Source organism: Heterodontus francisci, chromosome 3 (assembly GCF_036365525.1).
Source record: "Heterodontus francisci isolate sHetFra1 chromosome 3, sHetFra1.hap1, whole genome shotgun sequence".
Lineage (NCBI taxonomy): Eukaryota > Metazoa > Chordata > Chondrichthyes > Heterodontiformes > Heterodontidae > Heterodontus > Heterodontus francisci.
In genome coordinates this window covers 76,688,036-76,708,248 of record NC_090373.1, presented here as the reverse complement: position 1 = coordinate 76,708,248, position 20,213 = coordinate 76,688,036, and the positions used below count along the sequence as shown (strand labels likewise).

At 40.0% G+C, this 20,213-nt stretch overlaps 1 protein-coding gene across 4 annotated transcripts in view; it reads right to left on the bottom strand.

The window, feature by feature from the left end:
• Positions 1-6,686: 6,686 nt before the first annotated feature.
• The window catches only part of wdr35 (WD repeat domain 35), a 214,990-nt gene continuing 201,463 nt past the window's right edge, over positions 6,687-20,213 (bottom strand). For 2 of the 4 annotated variants that reach the window (XM_068023557.1, XM_068023572.1), the window contains 2 exons: positions 10,319-10,559; positions 6,687-8,138 (listed from right to left, as the gene is read on the bottom strand). In XM_068023557.1, coding sequence (XP_067879658.1) covers positions 7,985-8,138; positions 10,319-10,559 — 395 coding nt within the window. In that variant the 3' untranslated portion in view covers positions 6,687-7,984. The remainder of the gene's footprint in view (positions 8,139-10,318; positions 10,560-20,213) is intronic. The other 2 variants (XM_068023567.1, XM_068023577.1) reach the window with 1 other exon arrangement.

Genomic DNA, 20,213 nt, shown 5'->3' with positions numbered 1-20,213 from the left:
TTTTGCTGTCTTTACCTGGTCTTAGTGTAACAGAATTTAATTTTAAACAAATTGTGTTTTGAGCTCCCCTTTTTGTGAATTCTTGTTCAGTTTTCCAATTATAAGACAAAGAAACCAATTCACACAGGGTTTCTCAGGTTTAAAGAAAGATGAAATTTTTTTTAAAACTTAGACTCTAATACAGTTCATGACTATGGATATATAACATGCCCACGTTAGCATGCACACGTGATATATACATGCAGATAGGAACAGAAAAGAGAAGAGGAAAATATAGTAGACAGGGGTTTGAGGCAATATCTTGTTATGGTGCTTCGAGCTCACTGTAGTCCTTTTGTAAGTAGTCTTGCTTTCGTCGGGGCCCAGTGTTCTTAAAACCTTGTTCACGTAGGAAACTTTTCTCTCGTTGAGGTTCACGTGTTTTCACAAGATTCAGTTCCGTGGGAAGGAGATGGAAGTAGGCAGGAAAGAGGTCTTTTGCTTCAGTTCCAGGAGCACACGGTGTTCTGAGTTCAAAGTCCAAAAAACTCCAGCCAGTTAGTCAGTCATGTGACCAAAATTGGTCTGACCACTCCTGTGTATTGGGGAAGCAACAATTGGGTCCCTTTTGTTGCAACACTGCTAGTGACTATGCAAAAATGTCTTTCCAGTCAGGGGCTTGCAATTTTAAGTTTTAATGTTCATGCGGCAAAATAATGTGTGCCTCAGTCTTGGCAGGTGTGGGGCTTGCCTGACACAGAAGCTGAGGTGAAAGGAGTTCCAGAAGGCTACTATATGGCAAATGGGATTTTGAGGAGGAAATGGTTACCGCCTCATAGACCTGCAGACGAAGACTGGACAGTTGTTGAACAGATAGTGGTACCATATGAATATCGCCAGGGATTATTAAGGTTAGCACATGACATTCCTTTTGCAGAACTAAGGGGAATTTGGAAGACCAAATCACGTATAAGCCAACATAATTATTGGACACGTCTTACAAAGGATGTCAGACAATTTTGTAGGGCATGCCATACATGCCAAATGGTGGGAAAACCGCAACCTACCATAAAACTGGCACCACTAGTTCCCATACCAGTGATTGAGGAACCATTTAGCAGGGTCTGTGTAGACTGTATAGGACCCTTGCCAAAAACAAAAGCGGGGCATCAATACATAATTACTGTCATGGACATGGCTACTCGATTTCCAGAGGCTATTCCTTTGAGGACAGTTACTGCTAAAATAGTAGTAGAAAAGTTAACCCAATTCTTTACTAGATATGGGGTAACATTTGAAGTTCAATCGGATCAAGGGTCTAATTTCATGTCGAGGATATTTCAAGAAGTCATGGGCAATTTGGGCATTAGACAGTTGAAATCTTCAGCATATCACCCACAGTCACAGGGATCTTTAGAGACACCACCAAACTCTCAAAACAATGATTAGAACATACTGTCACAAATATCCGCATGGCTGGGATAAAGAACTAGACTCTTATTTGCCACCAGAGACTCACCGAATGAGTCTACAGGCTTCAGTCCTTTCGATATGGTTTACAGACGTGAAGTAAGAGGTCCTCTAAAACTCATAAAAGATAGATTCTTGGAACAAAAGAATGAATCTTTGATATCGGACTATGTATTTGTGTTCCGGGAACAGTTCACAAAAGCTTGTGGTGTGGCTCAGGAACACCTTAAAGCATCCCAGGCCAATATGAAAAAATGGGCAGACGAGAATGCAAAAACCCACAATTTTCAATCAAGGGATGAAGTATTGGAGTTGTTACTATTACAGGGGGAACCATTAAAAGCACGCTTCAGTGGCCCATATCAAGTAGTCAAAAAATTTGGTAAGGTAGACACCCCTGATCGCTGGAAGAAGAACCGTTTGTGTCACATCAATATGTTAAAGCAATATTATCAGAGGGAGGAGGATAAGCCAGTACAGGCATGTCAGGTAATCGGGACTTGAGAAGGAAAAGAATTTTGAGGGTGAGGCAGGAGGAGGTCTTGACAATTCTCAAATTGAACCTCTATCAGATTAGCGAATACAGAATGGCTAGGAAAATTGGACAACATGCTTTTGCACTTAGAGGCAAAACAACCTGAAGACCTAACCGGGCTTTTCACAACAATTAAAAGAGTCTATAGGGATAAGGGGTGATGAACAACCTTAGCAACACATGATGTGGATATAGGGTTCCTTACCACTTAAGTGCAAACAAACAGGCCCAAGTAAAAGCAGAAATCCAATACATGCTGGAAAACAACTTCACTGAACCTAGTCAAAGCAGCTGGAGTTCACCAATGATTCTAGTACCTAAACCTGACGGGTCAACCTGATTTTGTGTACACTACAGGAAAGTCAATGCGGTAACGAAGGCAGACTCCTACCCAATTCCGCATTTAGAAGACTGTATCAACAGAGTGGGCAGTGTTAAGTTGCTTACCAAGATCAACTTGTTAAAGGGATACTGGCAAGTTCCTTTGACTCCTCGAGCCAAAGAGATATCAGTTTTTGTAACACCTGACGGTCTTTATCTGTGCCGGGTGATGCCATTTGGACTAAAAAATGCCTCAGACACTTCTCAAAGATTAATGAATCAGGTGGTAGCCCGTGTTTCCAACTGTGTATTGTATCTTGATGTTGTACTAATATACAGTAACACTAGGCAAGAACATTTAAACCAGCTAAAACTTCTGTTTAAAAAACTACAAGCAGTGGATTTAGTGATAAATCTGGAAAAAAGCGAATTCGGAAAAGCAAGAGTAACTTACCTCGGACACATAGTAGGGTAAGGACAGGTATTGCCAAAAATGGCAAAGGTACAAGCCTTAGTAGAGTTCCTCACCCCTAAATCTAAATGGGAAATAATGAAGTTTTTAGGGATGTGTGGTTTTTACAGGAAATTTGTACTGAATTTTAGTATTGTGGCTGCTCCATTACCGATTTGCTACAAAAAAAGAAAAACAAAGTAGTATGGACAGATGAATGCCAGTCAGCTTTTGAAAAGCTAAAGGTAATCTTAACTAATGAACCAGTGTTGGCTGCTCCACATTTTGCTATACCCTTTAAAATAGCGATCAGTGCTAGAGACCTGGGGATTGGTGCAGTCTTATTGCAGGATGACAAATCGGGTATAGAGAAGCCAGTAGGGTACCTTTCAAGAAAACTAAATTGCCATCAAAAAAAGTATTCTACTGTGGAAAAAGCAACATTAGGACTTTTGCTGGCTCTCAAACATTTCGAAGTATATGTCCGCCCATTAACGTTTGTGGAAACATTTAAAAACCAAAATGCTAGAATAGTTAGAGGAAGTTTGTTGTTACAGCCTTATCATTTAAAAATTGTACATATTTCGGGGAAAAATAATGTTATCACCGACGCTTTGTCACGAATTTAACCATGTTTAGGTTATATGGATGGCGATGGTACAAAGAAAATGCTGTAAATTATCAGTAGAGTGAATGGGTGCATGAATGTAGAAAATGTTAGTGTTTTTACACAGTTTCTATTGTTTTTGTATTGTAATGAAACCAAGGGCAGAGGTGGCACGGAACTGTTTGTTTTTTCTCTCCTCGGATTCAAAACATTATGTGCCTTAAAGACTGTTTTAAAACAGTGTGCCTTTATGACTGAGCACAGGGTGCCAGCTGCACCTGTCCCTAGGCCACAGCAGGAGAGAGGTCACATGGTGTAATGTTTCGATTTGACTGTGTGTAAAACTGGCAAAAACCAGTCTGAACTAGCCACCAGCAAAGCATGTTTACTGAAGGAAAGAGCTATTTTTCTCAACAGAAATTCTACAATGAGCTACAGGCCAAGTTAATTGTCTAAGGAGAAAAAACCCTCTGAAGAGACCATTTGTATTGCCGGAGTAAAGTTTCAACTGAGAGACTGTCGGTTTTTAAATCCGAGTGGGCCCATTGCTACACTCCTTGTTTAAAGAACTGTTAGATGTCTGCTGCAGCCGACATGCTTTGAATGCCTACCTACTGAAGGACTGTTTCATGAAATCCGTGTGAAGACTTTGAGAGGCATTTGATTATTTTCACACTAGAGTACCTCACCCATCAGGAACGTAACCCACAAAGACTTACTTATTATTTATTCTTAAGAAACAGCTTTTATTTTAGAAAAAACGTTTTAAAATCAGTTAACTATTAGTTTTGAACGTTTGTGTGTGTATGGTGGAGTTAGGTTAAAATAAGAAGTTACAAGGTCTTCAGACATAGGTTTATCTCATTAGTGTTTAAGATTTAGTTTTTTCAAATAAATAGTTAATTTGTCTGTTTTATTCTGGGGGTTACTAGAGTGTTTATTTTGGCTGTTTTTCCAGTTGGGTGGGAAAACTTTAATAATATGCTGCAACCTGTGGAGTAATGAGACTGAATTAACGGTGCATTGCTCCCGCCTTGGTCGCAACAATACCCTTTTTGACACTTTTTATTGTGATTCCATACAGCCACTCTCTTACATTTGGAATTGGAAGCTTTAGGTATAAGGGATTTTTCAACTTCCAGAAGTTGTTTTCAATTGAAGGTAAGAAGCTCCCTCCTCAGAGTATGTTGATCTTGAGCTATTCTAACCTATTGACTATTGACACCGGGTGACAGAAGATCTCTCTGAGGAAAAGTTATTCCATAATCTGTGCTCAAGCCAGGTCTCAGAGCCTAAGTTTTTAACCAATAACAAAATAAGCAAGCCCCATTGTGTCCAGAAATCATCAAAAATTCTACAAAATGATATGCATATAGAAAATTCTCCCAGCAAATGCTATTCTGATTATTTCTTTTAACAAAAGATTTTGTATAAATCAGTTCCGGTGCAGGACTGTAAGTCGTAAGGGTATATGCAGATAATTAAATGTTGTTTGTAATGCAGTGATTCAATATGCTGTTGAGATCTTAGCTGAATCACCCACAAAATGTGGCTGGACAAATGTAGAATATAAATCTGAAGCTCTTTATAGTTACCTTTCTCAAGAGATTGAGTAGATTTGAAGTCCATGAAGGGACTGTGATGGAAATTGCTGAATTCTCATTCCATGCTTTATTTTCCTGTATTCTTAATATCGGTCACCAGAATAGCCCTTGATTGATTACCTACTAAACTTTCTGTACTAAACCAAGATCAGAGGAAATGCAGAGCTCTTTGGTCTTGTAGCAGAACCCCGGGAGCCTCCTTTTCCGAAACGTTACCTAAATCTATTTCTAAATAGTCCCACATTTAAAAACAATATATTTATTGTCAGTGAAGCGTCCATTTATGCAAATTCAAAGTTTGCCATTGTTTATTGAAATACACCAGGAAAGCAAACTGCCACATTTAAGCCTCATTATAAAAATAGCGTTTCCTTAAAAGATTCACAGACTACACTACTTTGTACAGTATAAATTGTACAGATTGTAGAAGATAAGTTAAATGAAAGTTTACATTGAAAACAATGTTTACAACATTTCCCTGATCAATAATTGATTATGGTTAAAAAAAGAGTAAATTGACAGGAGGAAAATGAACAGAGCTGTTTGTGATCTCACTGGACTTCCTTCTGTAGAATACAAATTTCACTAAATCAATCAAAATTATGCACAAGTACTCCGCATTAAAGTGGAGTAGGTAATATTCATATATCAGGATATTTCCAGATCTCGAGTTTTGTAACGCTCCTATCCAATTACTATTGTGTATAATTTGATTCATTAATCAACCTCTATAACTATGGTAATCAGATTGCTAAAATAGTTACCTGTAATAAAAAAGTCACATGCATAAATCTCATCTTTCCTCAAAATCCAATTCAAATAATGCACTGTCTTTGAAAAGTTATGAAGACAAATGTAACATGTACCGACTAAACTGTTATGAAAAGTTGAGGTTTATATAGCACCTTTAACATAGAAAAATGTCCAAAAGTACAGACCCCAAGCCAAAGAAGATTAGTAGGGGTGATCAAAAACTTGATCAAAGAAGTGAACTGAAGGAGGGCCCTAAAGGAGGAGAGGGCGGAGGAGAGGCACAGGAATTTAGGAAGGAAATCTCACAGGGCCTAAGGTGGCTGAAGGCAAGGCCACCAGTAGTGAGTTGAAGGAACAGGACTTGGTGTTGGATAGGATACAGAAAGCAGAGTTCCAAATGAGCTAAGGTTTATGGCATGGGGGAGACATCAGAGGTAACAAAGGCATCGAAGAGAATTTCAGCAGCAGGTGGGCAGAGTGACATGTGGAGGCAGGCATTATTACAGAGATAGAAGAATGGAGGACTGGAGGGTTACTAATGTTGACCACTATTCAAGAAAGCAGAGAGGGATAAACCAGGAACAATTCTGGGCACCATATTTCACTTATGTAGGCCTTAGAAATATTACAGAAAAGGTTGATCAGGATGTTACCAAGGATAAAGGACTTCAGTTATGAGAAGAGGTTGGAGAAGTTAGGAGTGTTCTCTTTGGAATAGAGAAGGTTAAGATGTAATCTAATAGAGGTTTTCAAGATAATGAGATGCTTTGATAGGGTAGATAGAGAAAACTATTCCCTCTCACAAAAGTGAGTTGTCTTCCTGGTTTATCCCTCTCTGCTTTCTTGAATAGTGGTCAACATTAGCAACCCTCCAGTCCTCCATTCTTCTATCTCTGTAATATTGCCTGCCTCCACATGTCACTCTGCCCACCTGCTGCTGAAATTCTCTTCTATGCCTTTGTTACCTCTGATGTCTCCCCCATGCCATAACTAGAGGTCACTAACCAGAGGTCACAGATTTAAAATCATTGGCAAAAGATCTAGAGGGGAGACAAGAAGAAATTTTATTTAAGAGTTGTTGTGATCTGGAATGGTTTACCTGAAATGGTGATGGAAGCTGATTCCATAAATAATTTTAAAAGGGAGTGGACAGTTACTTGAAGACTCACAAAAAGCGGGGATTGGAACTAAGTACAACCGTTCTAAGAGTTGAAGGGCCGAATGACCTCTTTCAGTGCTGAAAGTTTCTATTATTCTAATGAGAAGTAGGCAGTCACAGTTACAATGGTTAGAGCAATTATGATGGACTGTAACTGCAGAAACTCAGTTAGACAGTCGAACAGGAATTTGTGCGAAAGATGGGCATTGATTTGGGCATGACAACATGTTCACCTACTTTAGAGGAAAGGAAGGTTGGAAGTGGGACAGCAGTGACCAAGGACAGATGAGTTTTATTTTCAAGAGTAGGGTGATGATGATTTTGAAAGGAAGCAGGACTGTAGCTGAGGGAAGGAAACCATTTACAATGTCAGCTAGCATGAGAGTCAAGGGAAGTTAAATGGCTTGCAGTTTAGCAGGAAAAGAGACAAGATAACAGGTATCATGGTTGAGATGATTTCAGAGAGGATGGGATTTCAGAGAGGAGATAGGAAAGAAACTAGAGGGAGAAACGGGTTCAAGGCTAACTGGAGGGGAAACAGCAGAGACAGCTGAAAAGATGGTCTCAATCTTACTGACAAGACATGAGCTCTTATTGGAGTTGCAAAAGCAAGGCAGAGAGGTTTAATGTTGGTAATAAATAAATAAAAGAAAAAGAAAGAAAAGAAATAAAGAAAGATCAAAGCCAGGAGTTATCTTTGCTCTCCAGGATGATCCTTTTCCAAGTTATAAGCATTCTTTCTGAAAGTGAGTTTGGTCAGATTTATATCAGTTCCTAATGTACATGGACCCACACGAAAAATAGCATGAATCTGATGTTGGTAATCCCACTCAGATAGGCGCCAAGAGAGCTGATATGAAAACTGGAAAAATGTCATGACGGTAAAATAGGGTGTGCTTGATGTCCATATGTTTCTAAAATGGAAAATATCGCAATCCCCACCAATGATATTAGCTGGGACAGAATTAGAAAAAAAAACAAATTCACAAAATGTTAAAGTTGAGGCAATTCATTTAAAATAATTTTAATGCAACAACAAATTTTAGCAGACATTTCCAAACCAACACTGCTTTTAAAATAAAAATTTACTTTAGCCTTTGCTGATCTATCCCACAGGATTATGACAGAGTGGACAAAAATTGTGGTTGCCTATATCCTGTTCATGAGCACAATGTTTACAGACACCACACATCCAGAACTGGTAGTCTGCAATTGGCCGTCCTGTCACAATACAACTTGGAAGTTTCCCTTCTCCTCTGCTGGAAATAAATTAGAAACATTACATATTTTTCATGAATACAAAGTTTACAACAAATGCTTTACAATATTCATAAGATGACATTGCTGCAATCCACTTAGAGGACACAAAATAAAGTAAATAAAATGATCTTTTTTAATCAGTACTTCAGTCTGTCTTATTGACATTCAAAGTGAAGAACACAGTCCACAGAATATCAAGCATGGCTGAGATGGCTTTATTTGCATATAATCCCAGACAATACCTACCAGGATGAGAGTGCCCGATTCACACTATTAAACTCCAAATTTGCGTGATAGTATGTCACCAAAGTGCAGCTTTTAAAGCAAAAGAAAGTACTTGTATGACAACTTATCCCATTTCCCAGAAACATCACTAAGTGCTTTGTATACTTGGATTACTGTTTGGAGTTCAGTTTCTTTTGTAGGGGAATGGTTACAACATAGAAGGAGGCCATTCGCCCATCATATCTGTGTGAGCTCTCTGCAAGAGCAACTCACCTAATTCCATTCCCCCACCTTTTCCCTGTAGCTCTGCAATTTTTTTCTCTTCAGTATCTATCCAATTCTTTTTTGAAGCCCTTGATTGAATCTGCCTCCACCACACTTTCAGGCAGTGCATTCTAGATCCTAACCACTCGCTGCATAAAAAAGTTTTTCCTCGCCATTGCTTCTTTTGCCAATCACCTTAAATCGGTTCTGGATCCTTCTGCAATGAGAACAGTTTCTTCCTATCTACTCTGTCCAGACCCCTCATGATTTTGAACAACTCTATCAAATCTCCTCTTCTCTTCAAAGAGAACAGCTGCAGATTCTCCAACCTATCCAATTAATTGAAGTTTCTCATCCTTGGAACCATTCTCATCAACCTTTTCTGCACCCTCTCTAATGCCTTAACAACATTCCAAAAGTGTGGTGCCCAGAACTGATACAATACTCCAGTTGAGGCCGAACGAGTGTTTTATATAGGCTTATAACTTCCTTCTTCTTGTACTCTCTGCCCCTATGAATAAAGCCCAGGATCCTCTATGCTTTATCAACTGCTTTTTCAACCTGCCCTGCAACCTTCAATGATTGGTACGCATATACCCCAGGTCCCTCTGCTTCTTTAGAATTATACATTTAATTTAAATCGCCTCTCATTGTTCTTCCAACCAAAATGAATCACTTCACACCTTTCTAGATTAAATTTCATCTGCCACTTATCTGCCCATTCCACCAGCCTCTTGAAGTTTATCACCAGCCTCCTCACAGTTCACGATACCAAGTTTTATGTCATTGTTACTTCTACAATGCTTTAATCTACAATCTCTACTGTGCTCTCTCACTGTTTATTTAGCATCAAGTCATGGATGGGCCAGAACTTTATCTAACTTAATATCAGCCAAACTGCAGCAATCCATTTTGGCCACTAACAAAAGCTCGACACCTAACCTCCAGTTTCATTTATCTCTCCATCTATTCACCCAGGCTGAACTGGACTGTGAGTATCTTTGGTGTCCGTTTGACATAAAACTTCAACACAACATATTCCAATCCAAGGCCACCTATTTCCACCTCAAAAACATTATCTGCCACCACCAAAACTTTCATCCATGCTTTTTACACTCTCAGGCTCAACTTCTCCTATGCTGTATTCAACAATCGTTTGAATTCCAACTATTTAAAGTTTAACTCGCCAAAAACATCGCCACTGCATTCTATCCTGCACTAAACCCTGCTCTCCTATTATTCCTTTCCTCAGCAACTTTCATTAGCTTCACATTTTCATGCACACTGAACTCCAAATCCTTAACCTTGTTCCTCCATAGCCTCGTCACTCCTTTCTCTGCAGAGCTTCCAGCCCAAATGCCAATATGGGCATTCTGCTCTTTCCATTCTGACCACATTTACATTCCCTGTTCCTCTGCTCCAATTTGATGGCACAGCCTTCAGCTATGTTGGTCCCATACTCTGAAATGCTCTCCTTAAACCCTTCTGTCTTTTTATCCCACTGTCAAAATCCTGCTTTGCATCTTTTGATCATGCTTGTAGCCACCTCCCCTAACTATTGCTTGGTGTCCATTTTCCTCATTGAAGCACCTTGGGAAGTTTCACTATGTTACGGATTCTAGCTGTTATTACTAAACACTCTTATCAAAACTTTTCTGCAATATTAAAATATCAAGCAATTTGTACCCACCCTTCTGGGAGACTGTCCAAATCAGATTTCTTGCCATCTTTGGGGCTGTGCTTGATGAAAATCTCAAGGGCTAGGTCTTCATACTGCTGTCTCTGTTCTGACGTTAATGTATCTAAAGATTCAAGCTTGATAAAAGCTTTGGAACATGTCCCAAAAGCCCGATTAGCACAAGCAGAGAGTGCCAATAAAGAGTAAATTTCCACTGATGGGATTATGTCTTCATAGTCCCGCAAATGAAGTGCTGCAAATTTACAACATGAAATTACATTTGGTTTTATGAGAAACTATCTACAATATGCACATATAATTAAAAGACTCATCTTAATCAAAGGACAACCTACAAACTAATCATACTCAAAATTAAATTATATTGAAGCATATTAGACATAGACATGTATTTTTTGACAATTCTGATCTATATGTTTTGAAGCTCACTCATGTGGTTCAGGATGATTCTCTTAGGTAACTGACTTTCTGTGTCAGGACAGGACTTAGGGAATACAAGTGTCTGCTACTGACATTTGATCTGAAGCAACTGCTAAACTTGGGTGCATCTTACACATCTCCATCCTAAAGATAGAACTCAAAAGTTTATTCTTATTTAAATAAGCAAAACCAAAATGAAATCCCCTGAGCAGCACAGGAGGCCCCAAATCCTGGAGGTCTGTGAGGTGATTCCAGGACGTACTCATGGGTGTCAGGTTTATTTCTGGGTTTTTTTTATGAATTTGTTGATTTATGAGCATGTTATTTCCACTACTACAACTGCTTCTTATGGGTAGCTAATATTTTCCAGCAGTTAGGACAGGTGGCACCGTCAATATTTGCAGGAAGGCCTTGTGTTTGAAAACCATTGCCCAAAAAAAACTTCCAGTACAAATCAAGCTTGGTTAAGAAACTGGTTGGAAACAGTACTACTGGAGGTATAACATCAGACGGAAGAGAGTTAAAGAGACCATAAAATGTTCAATGGAGTCTCACACATTGTTTCTAATCTACATAATTCCAAAATGAACTGAAAATTGCACTCATTTGCTGATAACAAAATAGGAAGAGTAGTAGAGAAAGAGGTTGCAGCCAAAGATTTGCAAAAGAATTCAGATCAGTTGTGCAATTGAGCAGATACATGACAAATGGAATTTAACACTGATAAATGTAAAGTATTGCACAGAAATGAAAATCTGTGCCATTACAACAATGACCATGCTTCAAAAATACTTCATTAGTTATAAAGCCCTTTGGGGCATTCCTGAGCTTGTAAAGGTACAATATAAATGCAAGTATTTCTTTCTGATAAGTATACAATTCGTGGAACAGAATTGGACAGAAAGACGAAGAATTTTACTTTGAATGTACAGAATTGGTAAAGAGTAACACTACTGATCCAAAGTGTAAAGGAGCTATGAGAAACGATTAAAGAAGCTAAAGGTTTAATCCAGAAAGAAAGATGATTAAGATGTACATCAAAGTAGATCAAATACTATATAGAAGCTAAACACAGATTATTACTTCAAGTTAGCCAGTGAAGTAGGGCCAAAGGTCATAAATAGAAGTTAGTGAAAAGTAAATTTATGAGCGATATCAGGAAAATATTCTTGATTCAAAGAATGAAAATAAGGAAGAAAATGGGTGCATAAACTTGGGCTGTTCAAAATACAATTACATGCCATAATGTATTAGAGATAAGCTTCAATAGCCTTTTATGATCCTGACTTTTCTTGTGTTAAGTGCCTTAGAATTAACTAACTAAAATGTTTATTTCCCTAAGCACCCGGTGAGATTTTAGAACTCATGAGGAATAGTTATTTCCAACTTATTCTATTACACAGTTTTGCTGTTAATCTTGTATGATTGTACCTCTTGTGAAACAAAAAGTATAATGGCAGGCTATCCTATTTTAAACAATCCTATTTAACCATACATTTCTAAAGTTTGGCCATAACAAATTTTAAAACAGCTCAAAAACCGAAAGATTTAGAAACATAAGTCTTGGTTTCACTGACAAGCTGCAAAAGAAACAAATAAACAATATTTAATCACTCTTCTATTGTGTGAAACTTTGTATTAATTATTTTGGGTCCATACATTCAAATTCTATTAATGGTGGGCGGCACAGTGGTTAGCACCACAGCCTCACAGCTCCAATGACCCGGGTTTGATTCTGGGTACTGCCTGTGCAGAGCTTGCAAGTTCTCCCTGTGACCGTGTGGGTTTTCACCGGGTGCTCCAGTTTCCTCCCACAGCCAAAGACTTGCAGCTTGATAGGTAAATTGGCCATTATAAATTGCCCCTAGTATAGGTAGATGGTAGGGGAATTGAGGGAAGGTGGGGATGTGAGAGGGTAATGGGATTAATGTAGGATTACTATAACTGGGTGGTTGATGGTCGGCACAGACACGGTGGGCCAAAGGGCCTGTTTCAGTGCTGTATCTCTAAATAAATAAAATAAAAAAATAAATAAAATAAAAAATATATGCAGTAAGATACATTGAGAACTATTAATGCTTTTTAAAGACATTCAATCGTTTTAATACAATAGCAAAACACCATTTATTGATTCTTTATAACATCTTCAATTTGGGATATCCTAACCTCGTGAAAGGCACAATATAAATGCAAGTGGGTGACAGGCAAGTATTTATGACTGACAAATATTTAAACTAAAACCAGATGTTTCTATGTTCAAAGCTGTGCTGCAAGCTACTTTACAAGAAAAGACAGTGTTGTAGCAACCTAAATATAACAGACTGCTTAATAAAATAAATCAGTGTCTCCATGATGGTTTACCAGAGAAAAATAGAACAGTTGATAAAAGATGCACTAGACATTCCACTGTGGTACCACTATGTAAGATTAAGAGTGTGACAGTATTGTAGAATGTACTGAAAGCAGAAAAGGAATATTGCAAACCAAATATAACAGTTCATCTGAGAACAACCTTTTCAGATAGATACCACTGCATATTTTGGAACTGACCAAAACATTTAAAAAATCTCACACTCTTTCATGTATCACTGTCTTGCTCGTATACCGTATATACTTGCACATAAGACGAGAAATGCAAGTCACTGTACTTAAAAGTATGCTCCTCTCCTAACCCCTCTCAGGCAGAACCCCACTTAACCCTGCTTTCAAGCAGAGGTTGACCTGACCTGAATCTATTCTCAGGAGAACCCAATCCAATCTCCCGTTTGGTCAGAAATACAAGATCAGTTGTTGATCAGCTGTTCCAAATTCAGCTGATCCTTTTCCTAACAGAAGCTCATCCAACTGGAAAATAGAAATGCATGTGTACATTCAATTGCAAGATCAGGTGAAATCTTAAATTGAAAAGCTATCAAATAACTACCAATAAAGGGATAATTTAGTTATGCAAGAAGAGGGTCAGCATTCTAGAAGATATTGACTGGTCTAGAATGTTAACTCCCGTCTTAAGTGATGATCAAAGGTTTGTTTTTTGTTTTGGTTGAAAAATACAAAGGTTTGATCAATTTGAGAAAATATGATCAACTCCATTCACAAGAAAACTCAACAACTTGTACTTATATAGCGCCTTTAAAGTAGTAAAACTTTCCAAGGTGCTTCACGGGAGCATTAACAAAAGAAATTTGACACTGAGCCATATAAGGGGATATTAGGGCAGATGACCAAAAGCTTGGTCAAAGAAGTAGATTTTACAGAGCACCTTAAAGGTGGAAAGGCAGTTAGAGAGGCAGAAAGGTTTAGGGAGGGAATTCCAGAGCTTAGGGCCTTGGCAGCTGAAGACACGGCTGCAAATGAGCAATTAAAATCAAAAGACTTGGAGGACTGCAGATATCTTGGAGGGTTGTAGGGCTGGAGGAGATTTCAGAGATAAGGAGGTGCGAGGCCATGGAGGGCTTTTGAAAACAAGGATGTGAATTTTAAAATCAAGGCATTGCTTAATTGGGTACCAATGTGGGTCAGCTAGTACAGGGGTGATGGGTGAATGGGACTCGGTGCAAGCTAGGATACAGGCAGCAGAGTTTTAGATGGTCTCAAGTTTACGGAGGGTAGAACATGGGAAACTAGCCAGGAGTGCACTGGAATAGTCAAGTCTGGATGTAACAAAGGCATGGATGAGGGTTTCAACAGCAGATGAGCTGAGACAGGGGCAGGGTCAGGCGATGTTACGGAGATAGAAATAGTGATGGCGTAGATATGTGGTTAGAAGTTTATCTTGGGGTCAAATATAACATTAAGGTTGCGAACAGTCTGGTTTAGTCTCAGACTGTTGCCGGGGGAGGGATGGCGTCAGTGGCGGGATCAAAAACAATGGCTTCAGTCTTCCCAATATTTAGTTGGAGGAAATTTCTGTTCATCCTGTACTGGATGTCAGATAAGCAGCCTGACAATTTAACAACAGTGGTGGGGTCAACAGAAGTAGTAATGATGCAGAGCTGGATGTTGTCAGCTTACATGTGGAAACTGGCAGTTTTTCACATTATGTCACTGAGGGGCAGCATGCAGATTAAAAATAGGAAGGGGCCAAAGATAGATTCTTGGGGGAACACCAGAGGTAATGGTGCTGCAGTGAGAAGAGAATCCATTGCAGGTGATCTCTAACTACGATTGGACAGGTAAGAATGGAATCTGGCGAGTGCAGTCCCAACCAGCAGGACAACAATGGAAAGGTGTTGGAGGAGGGTGTTGACGTCAACCGTGCCAAATGATGCAGTCAGGTCAAGAAGACAAGGAGTTATAATTTATCTTTGCCACAGTCATACAGGAAATCATTTGTGGCTTTAATAAGAGCCATTTCGGTACACAGAGCCGCAAACCTGATTTGAGGTGTTCAAACATGAAGTTCCAGAAAAGATGGGTGCAGATTTGGCATATGACAGCATGTTCAAGAACTTTGGAGAGATGGGGCAATAGTTTGCAAGGACTGAGGGGTCAAGGATTGTTTTTTTGAGGAAAGGGTCGATGACTGTGATTTTGAAGGAGATGGGATCAGTTCTTGAGGAGAGAGAACAATTCACACAATCAGCTAACATGGGAGCCAGGAAGGGAAGATGGGTGGTCAGCAGTTTAGTGGGAATAGGGTAGAGGGAGTAGAACAGTTAACAGTGAGTACAAAAACAGTAATGTTAATGAGAGCTATTATGATCAGTCTGCGGTAAAACAAGGCCCATCGGCTGCTGAGATCCTCATCCATGCATTTGTTACCTCCTGTCTCAACTGCTTCAATGCTCTCCTGGCCGACCTCCCATTTTCCACTCTCCATAAACTTGCTCATCCAAAAATCAGCTGCCCATATTCTACTTTGCACCAGTAAGAGGTTACAGTGATATGAAAGGGAGATTCCATGCAGTGATTTGATAACAAAGATGAGAAATTTAAAATTGAGGCACTGCTAGACTGGGAAACATTGTACAGATCATCAAACAGACTAGTGATGGTGAACGGGTCTTGGTGTGAGTTAGGATACGGGGAGCAGGGTTTTGAATGAACTCAAGATTACGGAGGGTGCAAACTGTGAAGCCTAACAGGACAATATTGGAATAGTCGGATCTAGAGGTACTAAAGGCATTTTGTGAGGGTTTCTGCAGCAGATGGGCTGAGGCACGGACAGAGATGGGCAATGTTACAAAGTTGGAAGTAGAGGTATAGGGTCAGATGTTCAGCTCACGGTCAAATAGGATGCCAAGGTTGTGAACAGTCGTTCAGCTTTTTTCATTCATTCACCAGATGTGGCTATTGCTGGCAAGGACAGCATTTATTGCCCATCACTAAGTGTCTTTGAAAAGGTAATGGGGAGCCACTTTCTTAACCGCTGAAGTCCATGTGCTGTTAGGTAAGGTGTTTCAGGAATTCCACCCAGCGGCATTAAAGGAATGGTGATATAATTCCGAGTCAGAATGGTGTGTAACTTGGAGGGGAATTTGGAAATTGTGGTGTTTCCATACACTTGCTACCTTGTCCTGCTGGGTGGTAGATGTCATGGGTTTGGGATGTGCTGCTGAAGAAGCTTTGCCAAGCTGCTGCAGTGCATTTTGTAGATCAGGGGTGTCCAACCTTTAAGCATGAGGGGCCACATTACAATTTTTGTCCTACATAGGGGGCTGGTGAGCAAATATCACCAAGATAAAGGCATTAGAAATTTATCATACAAATACTCAAAACAGCATGCTTACCACCCCCATCTCAGCGTGCTCACCTCCACCCCCTCCACAATCTCAGCTTGCTCACTCCCCCCACCCCACAGTCTCAGCATGCTCATCTCCCCGCACAATCTCAACGTGCTCACTCCACCTCAGTCTCAGCAATGCTCACCTCCAGTCTCAGCGTGCTGACTTCCACAATCTCAGTGTGCTCACTCACCCCACCCCACAGTCTCAGCGTGCTCACCAGCCTGGCTCCGAAACGCTTCCATTGGTCAGCACCTCAGGATTGTTGGGCCGGATCAAAACGCACCACGATTGGAGGGCCAGATCGAAACCTTTGGCGGGCTAGATTCTGGCCTGTGGACCATATGTTGGACAACCCAGTTGTAGATGGTACACACTGCAGCCATTGTGCACTGGTGGTGGAGAGAGCAAATGTTTAAGATGATGGATGGGGGTGCCAATCTAGCTGGCTTGAGCAGGCTGTTGAGCTCCTTGTTGGAGCCGCACTCATCCAGACAAATGGAGGGTACTCCATCACATTCCTGACTTGTGCCTTGTAGAAAGGCTTTGAAGAGTAAGGAAGTGAGTTATTCTCTGAAGACTACCCAGCCTCTGACCTAATGAATGAAGTTTGTGGTGGGAATTGAAGACAATGGCTTTGGTTGTCCTAATATTTAATTGGAGGAAATTTCTGCTCATCCAATTTTGGATGTGGGACAAGCAGGGTGACAAACTAGAGACCATGGAGGTGTTAAAAGAGGTGGTGGTGAGGTATTGCTGAGTGTCATCACCATACACGTGGAATCTGATGTGTTTTCAGATGATGCTGTTGAGGGACAGCATGTAGATGAGAAATAGGAGGTGGTGAAGGATAGATCCTCGGGGGACACCAGAGGTCATGGGGTCATGGTGCTGGAGCGGTAAGAGAAGATATTGCAGGTGATTCTCTGGCTACAGCTGGATAGGTAGGAATGGAATCCAGGGTGGGCAGTCCCACACAGCTAGACAATGGAGGAGAGAGGTGTGGCCAGTTGTGACGAAGGCTGCAGAGAGGATGAGGAGGGATAATCAAGAAGACAGTTTGTAGTGAAGAGAAGCCATGGATTCTTTTTACATTCCAAGATGATCCGGAAATAGTAAGCAATATTGGCAGAGGAGAGCAGATCCTGACAGTGTTTGATGTGGTCCAGTCACATGCAGCAATGACTGGCTAAGCTAGTTGTCTGCCATCAACTTGCAAATCTGCATTCGTTAGACTTAGGGAGTGGAGACTGGCCCTAAGTTTTGGAATTCTCTCCATAAACCTCTCCCTCCTCATTTAAGATGCTCCTTAAAACCCACCTCTTTAACCAAGCTTCTGCTCACTTCTCCTTTGGTTTGGTGTTAATTTTTTTCTGATTATGCTCCCTGAATATATTCTTACAATAAAGGCATAACATAAGAGTGGCGCAGTGGTTAGCACCGCAGCCTCACAGCTCCAGCGACCCGGGTTCAGTTCTGGGTACTGCTTGTGTGGAGTTTGCACGTTCTCCCTGTGACCATGTGGGTTTCTGTCGGGTGCTCCGGTTTCCTCCCACAGCCAAAGACTTGCAGGTTGATAGGTAAATTGGCCATTGTAAATTGCCCCTAGTGTAGGTAGGTGGTAGGAGAATGGTGGGGATGTGGTAGGGAATATAGGATTAGTATAAATGGGTGGTTGTTGGTTGGCACAGACTCGGTGGGCCAAAGGGCCTGTTTCAGTGCTGTATCTCTAAATAAATAAGGCAACTTGTTGTTTTACAGTCAGATATTAGATTTATATGTCATTACCATTACAACTGTATCGATTCACACTGCAACGAAGAAGTTTTGGTGTAAATGTCAAATCAGGATCTGACTTACTTAGCAGCAAAGTAGCATGAGGCTCCTCCATTATTTAATTAAGGTTAAGTGAAACCTTAAAGTGTAATACTGTTACCAGCAGGAGGATCAGAATATCTGACACAGAGTAAAACTAATTGAACCATTTACAAAACTTAACGTATAAGCTTGAGACACAAGATCAAATCCCATGTGGGAAGAGCTGAAGAAAGAGCTTGATGAATGGAATTCCTTTTATAAACAAGAATATTACAACATTAAAAACAAACCTTTTTCCATTGACAGGTGCACGAAGAAGATTTAGCAGGTGCATACTCCCCAACAATCTTAGGATTTATTTTTTCATCTGGCAGGTTGCATAAAATGCATGACTGGAATCATTTCACAAGACAGTATTCAAGTTTTTAAGTGGAGAGACATTTTTGTCATAAAATCTGTACAGTTGCAGACAATCTTTAGGAGGTAGTGCTTTTAATCAGAGTTGGATTGCATAACTCCTAGATATTGAAAGAAATCTGCCCTATCACAGATGCATTTCCAGAAGAACAAGAGGTTAGAAAGTCCAGGGGACTACATGGTGTAGTAGTTTAGATACTGGATTTTCATCCGTGGTCCTGGATTTAAATCCAGTCTAATCAACCCCATGTGGAAATAAGTTTGGGTCGTCTCCATTCAGTTCCATGGGAGCATGCAAACACAGCACTAAAATGCTTCTAATTCAAGATTCAGCACTAATTCGGCAATCTCACTTAGAGAGGCCACAGTATAGCTGGTGTCGGAAATGCCACAATGGGGATACTCTTCAGAAGCTAGGGTTGAGGCACATTGTGGAGACAGAACAGAAGGAGCTATACCTTGCATCTACTTTGCTTGGGGAATGCTTGATGCTAACGCCGAGTAGAAAGTATTCTATTCTCCAGTACTACCGTCACTTGATGAGCAAATTGTTTTTGGTTAATGAAGCAAAAGCAGACAGCCATTACTCTGAGGTTCAGTAAAAATGAGGAAATGTGAACAGGTGCTTTGTGCCTCAGTAACAAAAGCATACTCAGTCAGGCAAATGATTTTCTGCAGGTATTAAGAGTCATCTACGTAGTGTGGGACTAGATTCGCATGTAGGCCAGAAGTGTATTAGTAATCCAGTTGGATTTTTACAACATAGCAGCTTTTACGGTCATTTGTTCCTGTTGCTAGCCCACAAATGACCAGATTTATTAAATCAGGGTTGAGAGTGGTAAAAGATCAAAAGATCTGAAAATTAGTGGCCAAAGACAAAAATATCTGAATGATTTTTTTGAAAAGGAATCGTGTAATAATAGCACTGTTAATGATCTGTAATGAATGCAAATACTTCCAGGCCACTTGAAATGTGTAGAAACATTAGTTTCCCCTTTATTCAACTTCGATTACCATCAAGATGGTAGACCAATGCATTTGGATAAAATCACAAAGTGACCTCAGAATTCCAACATTTCAGCATTTAATACAGTTAGATCATGTAATGAAGGATGAAGTCAATTTTAACACCAGAACTGTCAGTTCTGATTTATTTTTTTAAAAATCCCGCTGGAAAACCACGAAGCTGCTCCAAAGGTCGGAAGCAGCAGTTCCTACTCGCAGCAAATGTCAGTGAAACTGATAGTTCTGATTTTTTAAAAAGCGGTCTTTTGGGTATGAAGGTTGGAAATGCAGGGGTGTCCAACCTTTTCACGTGAGGGGCTACATTACAATTTTTGTCCTACATAGTAAATTTCGGAAAGATGAAGGCATTAGAAATTTATTTTACTATTAATCAAAACAACAAAAATGTGCATTTTTGTGAAGAAGCTTTAAATGAGAAGACCAATTTATTAACTTACTTTCTCATCACTATATTGAACACTGATTTAGTGAGATACTTGGCATTG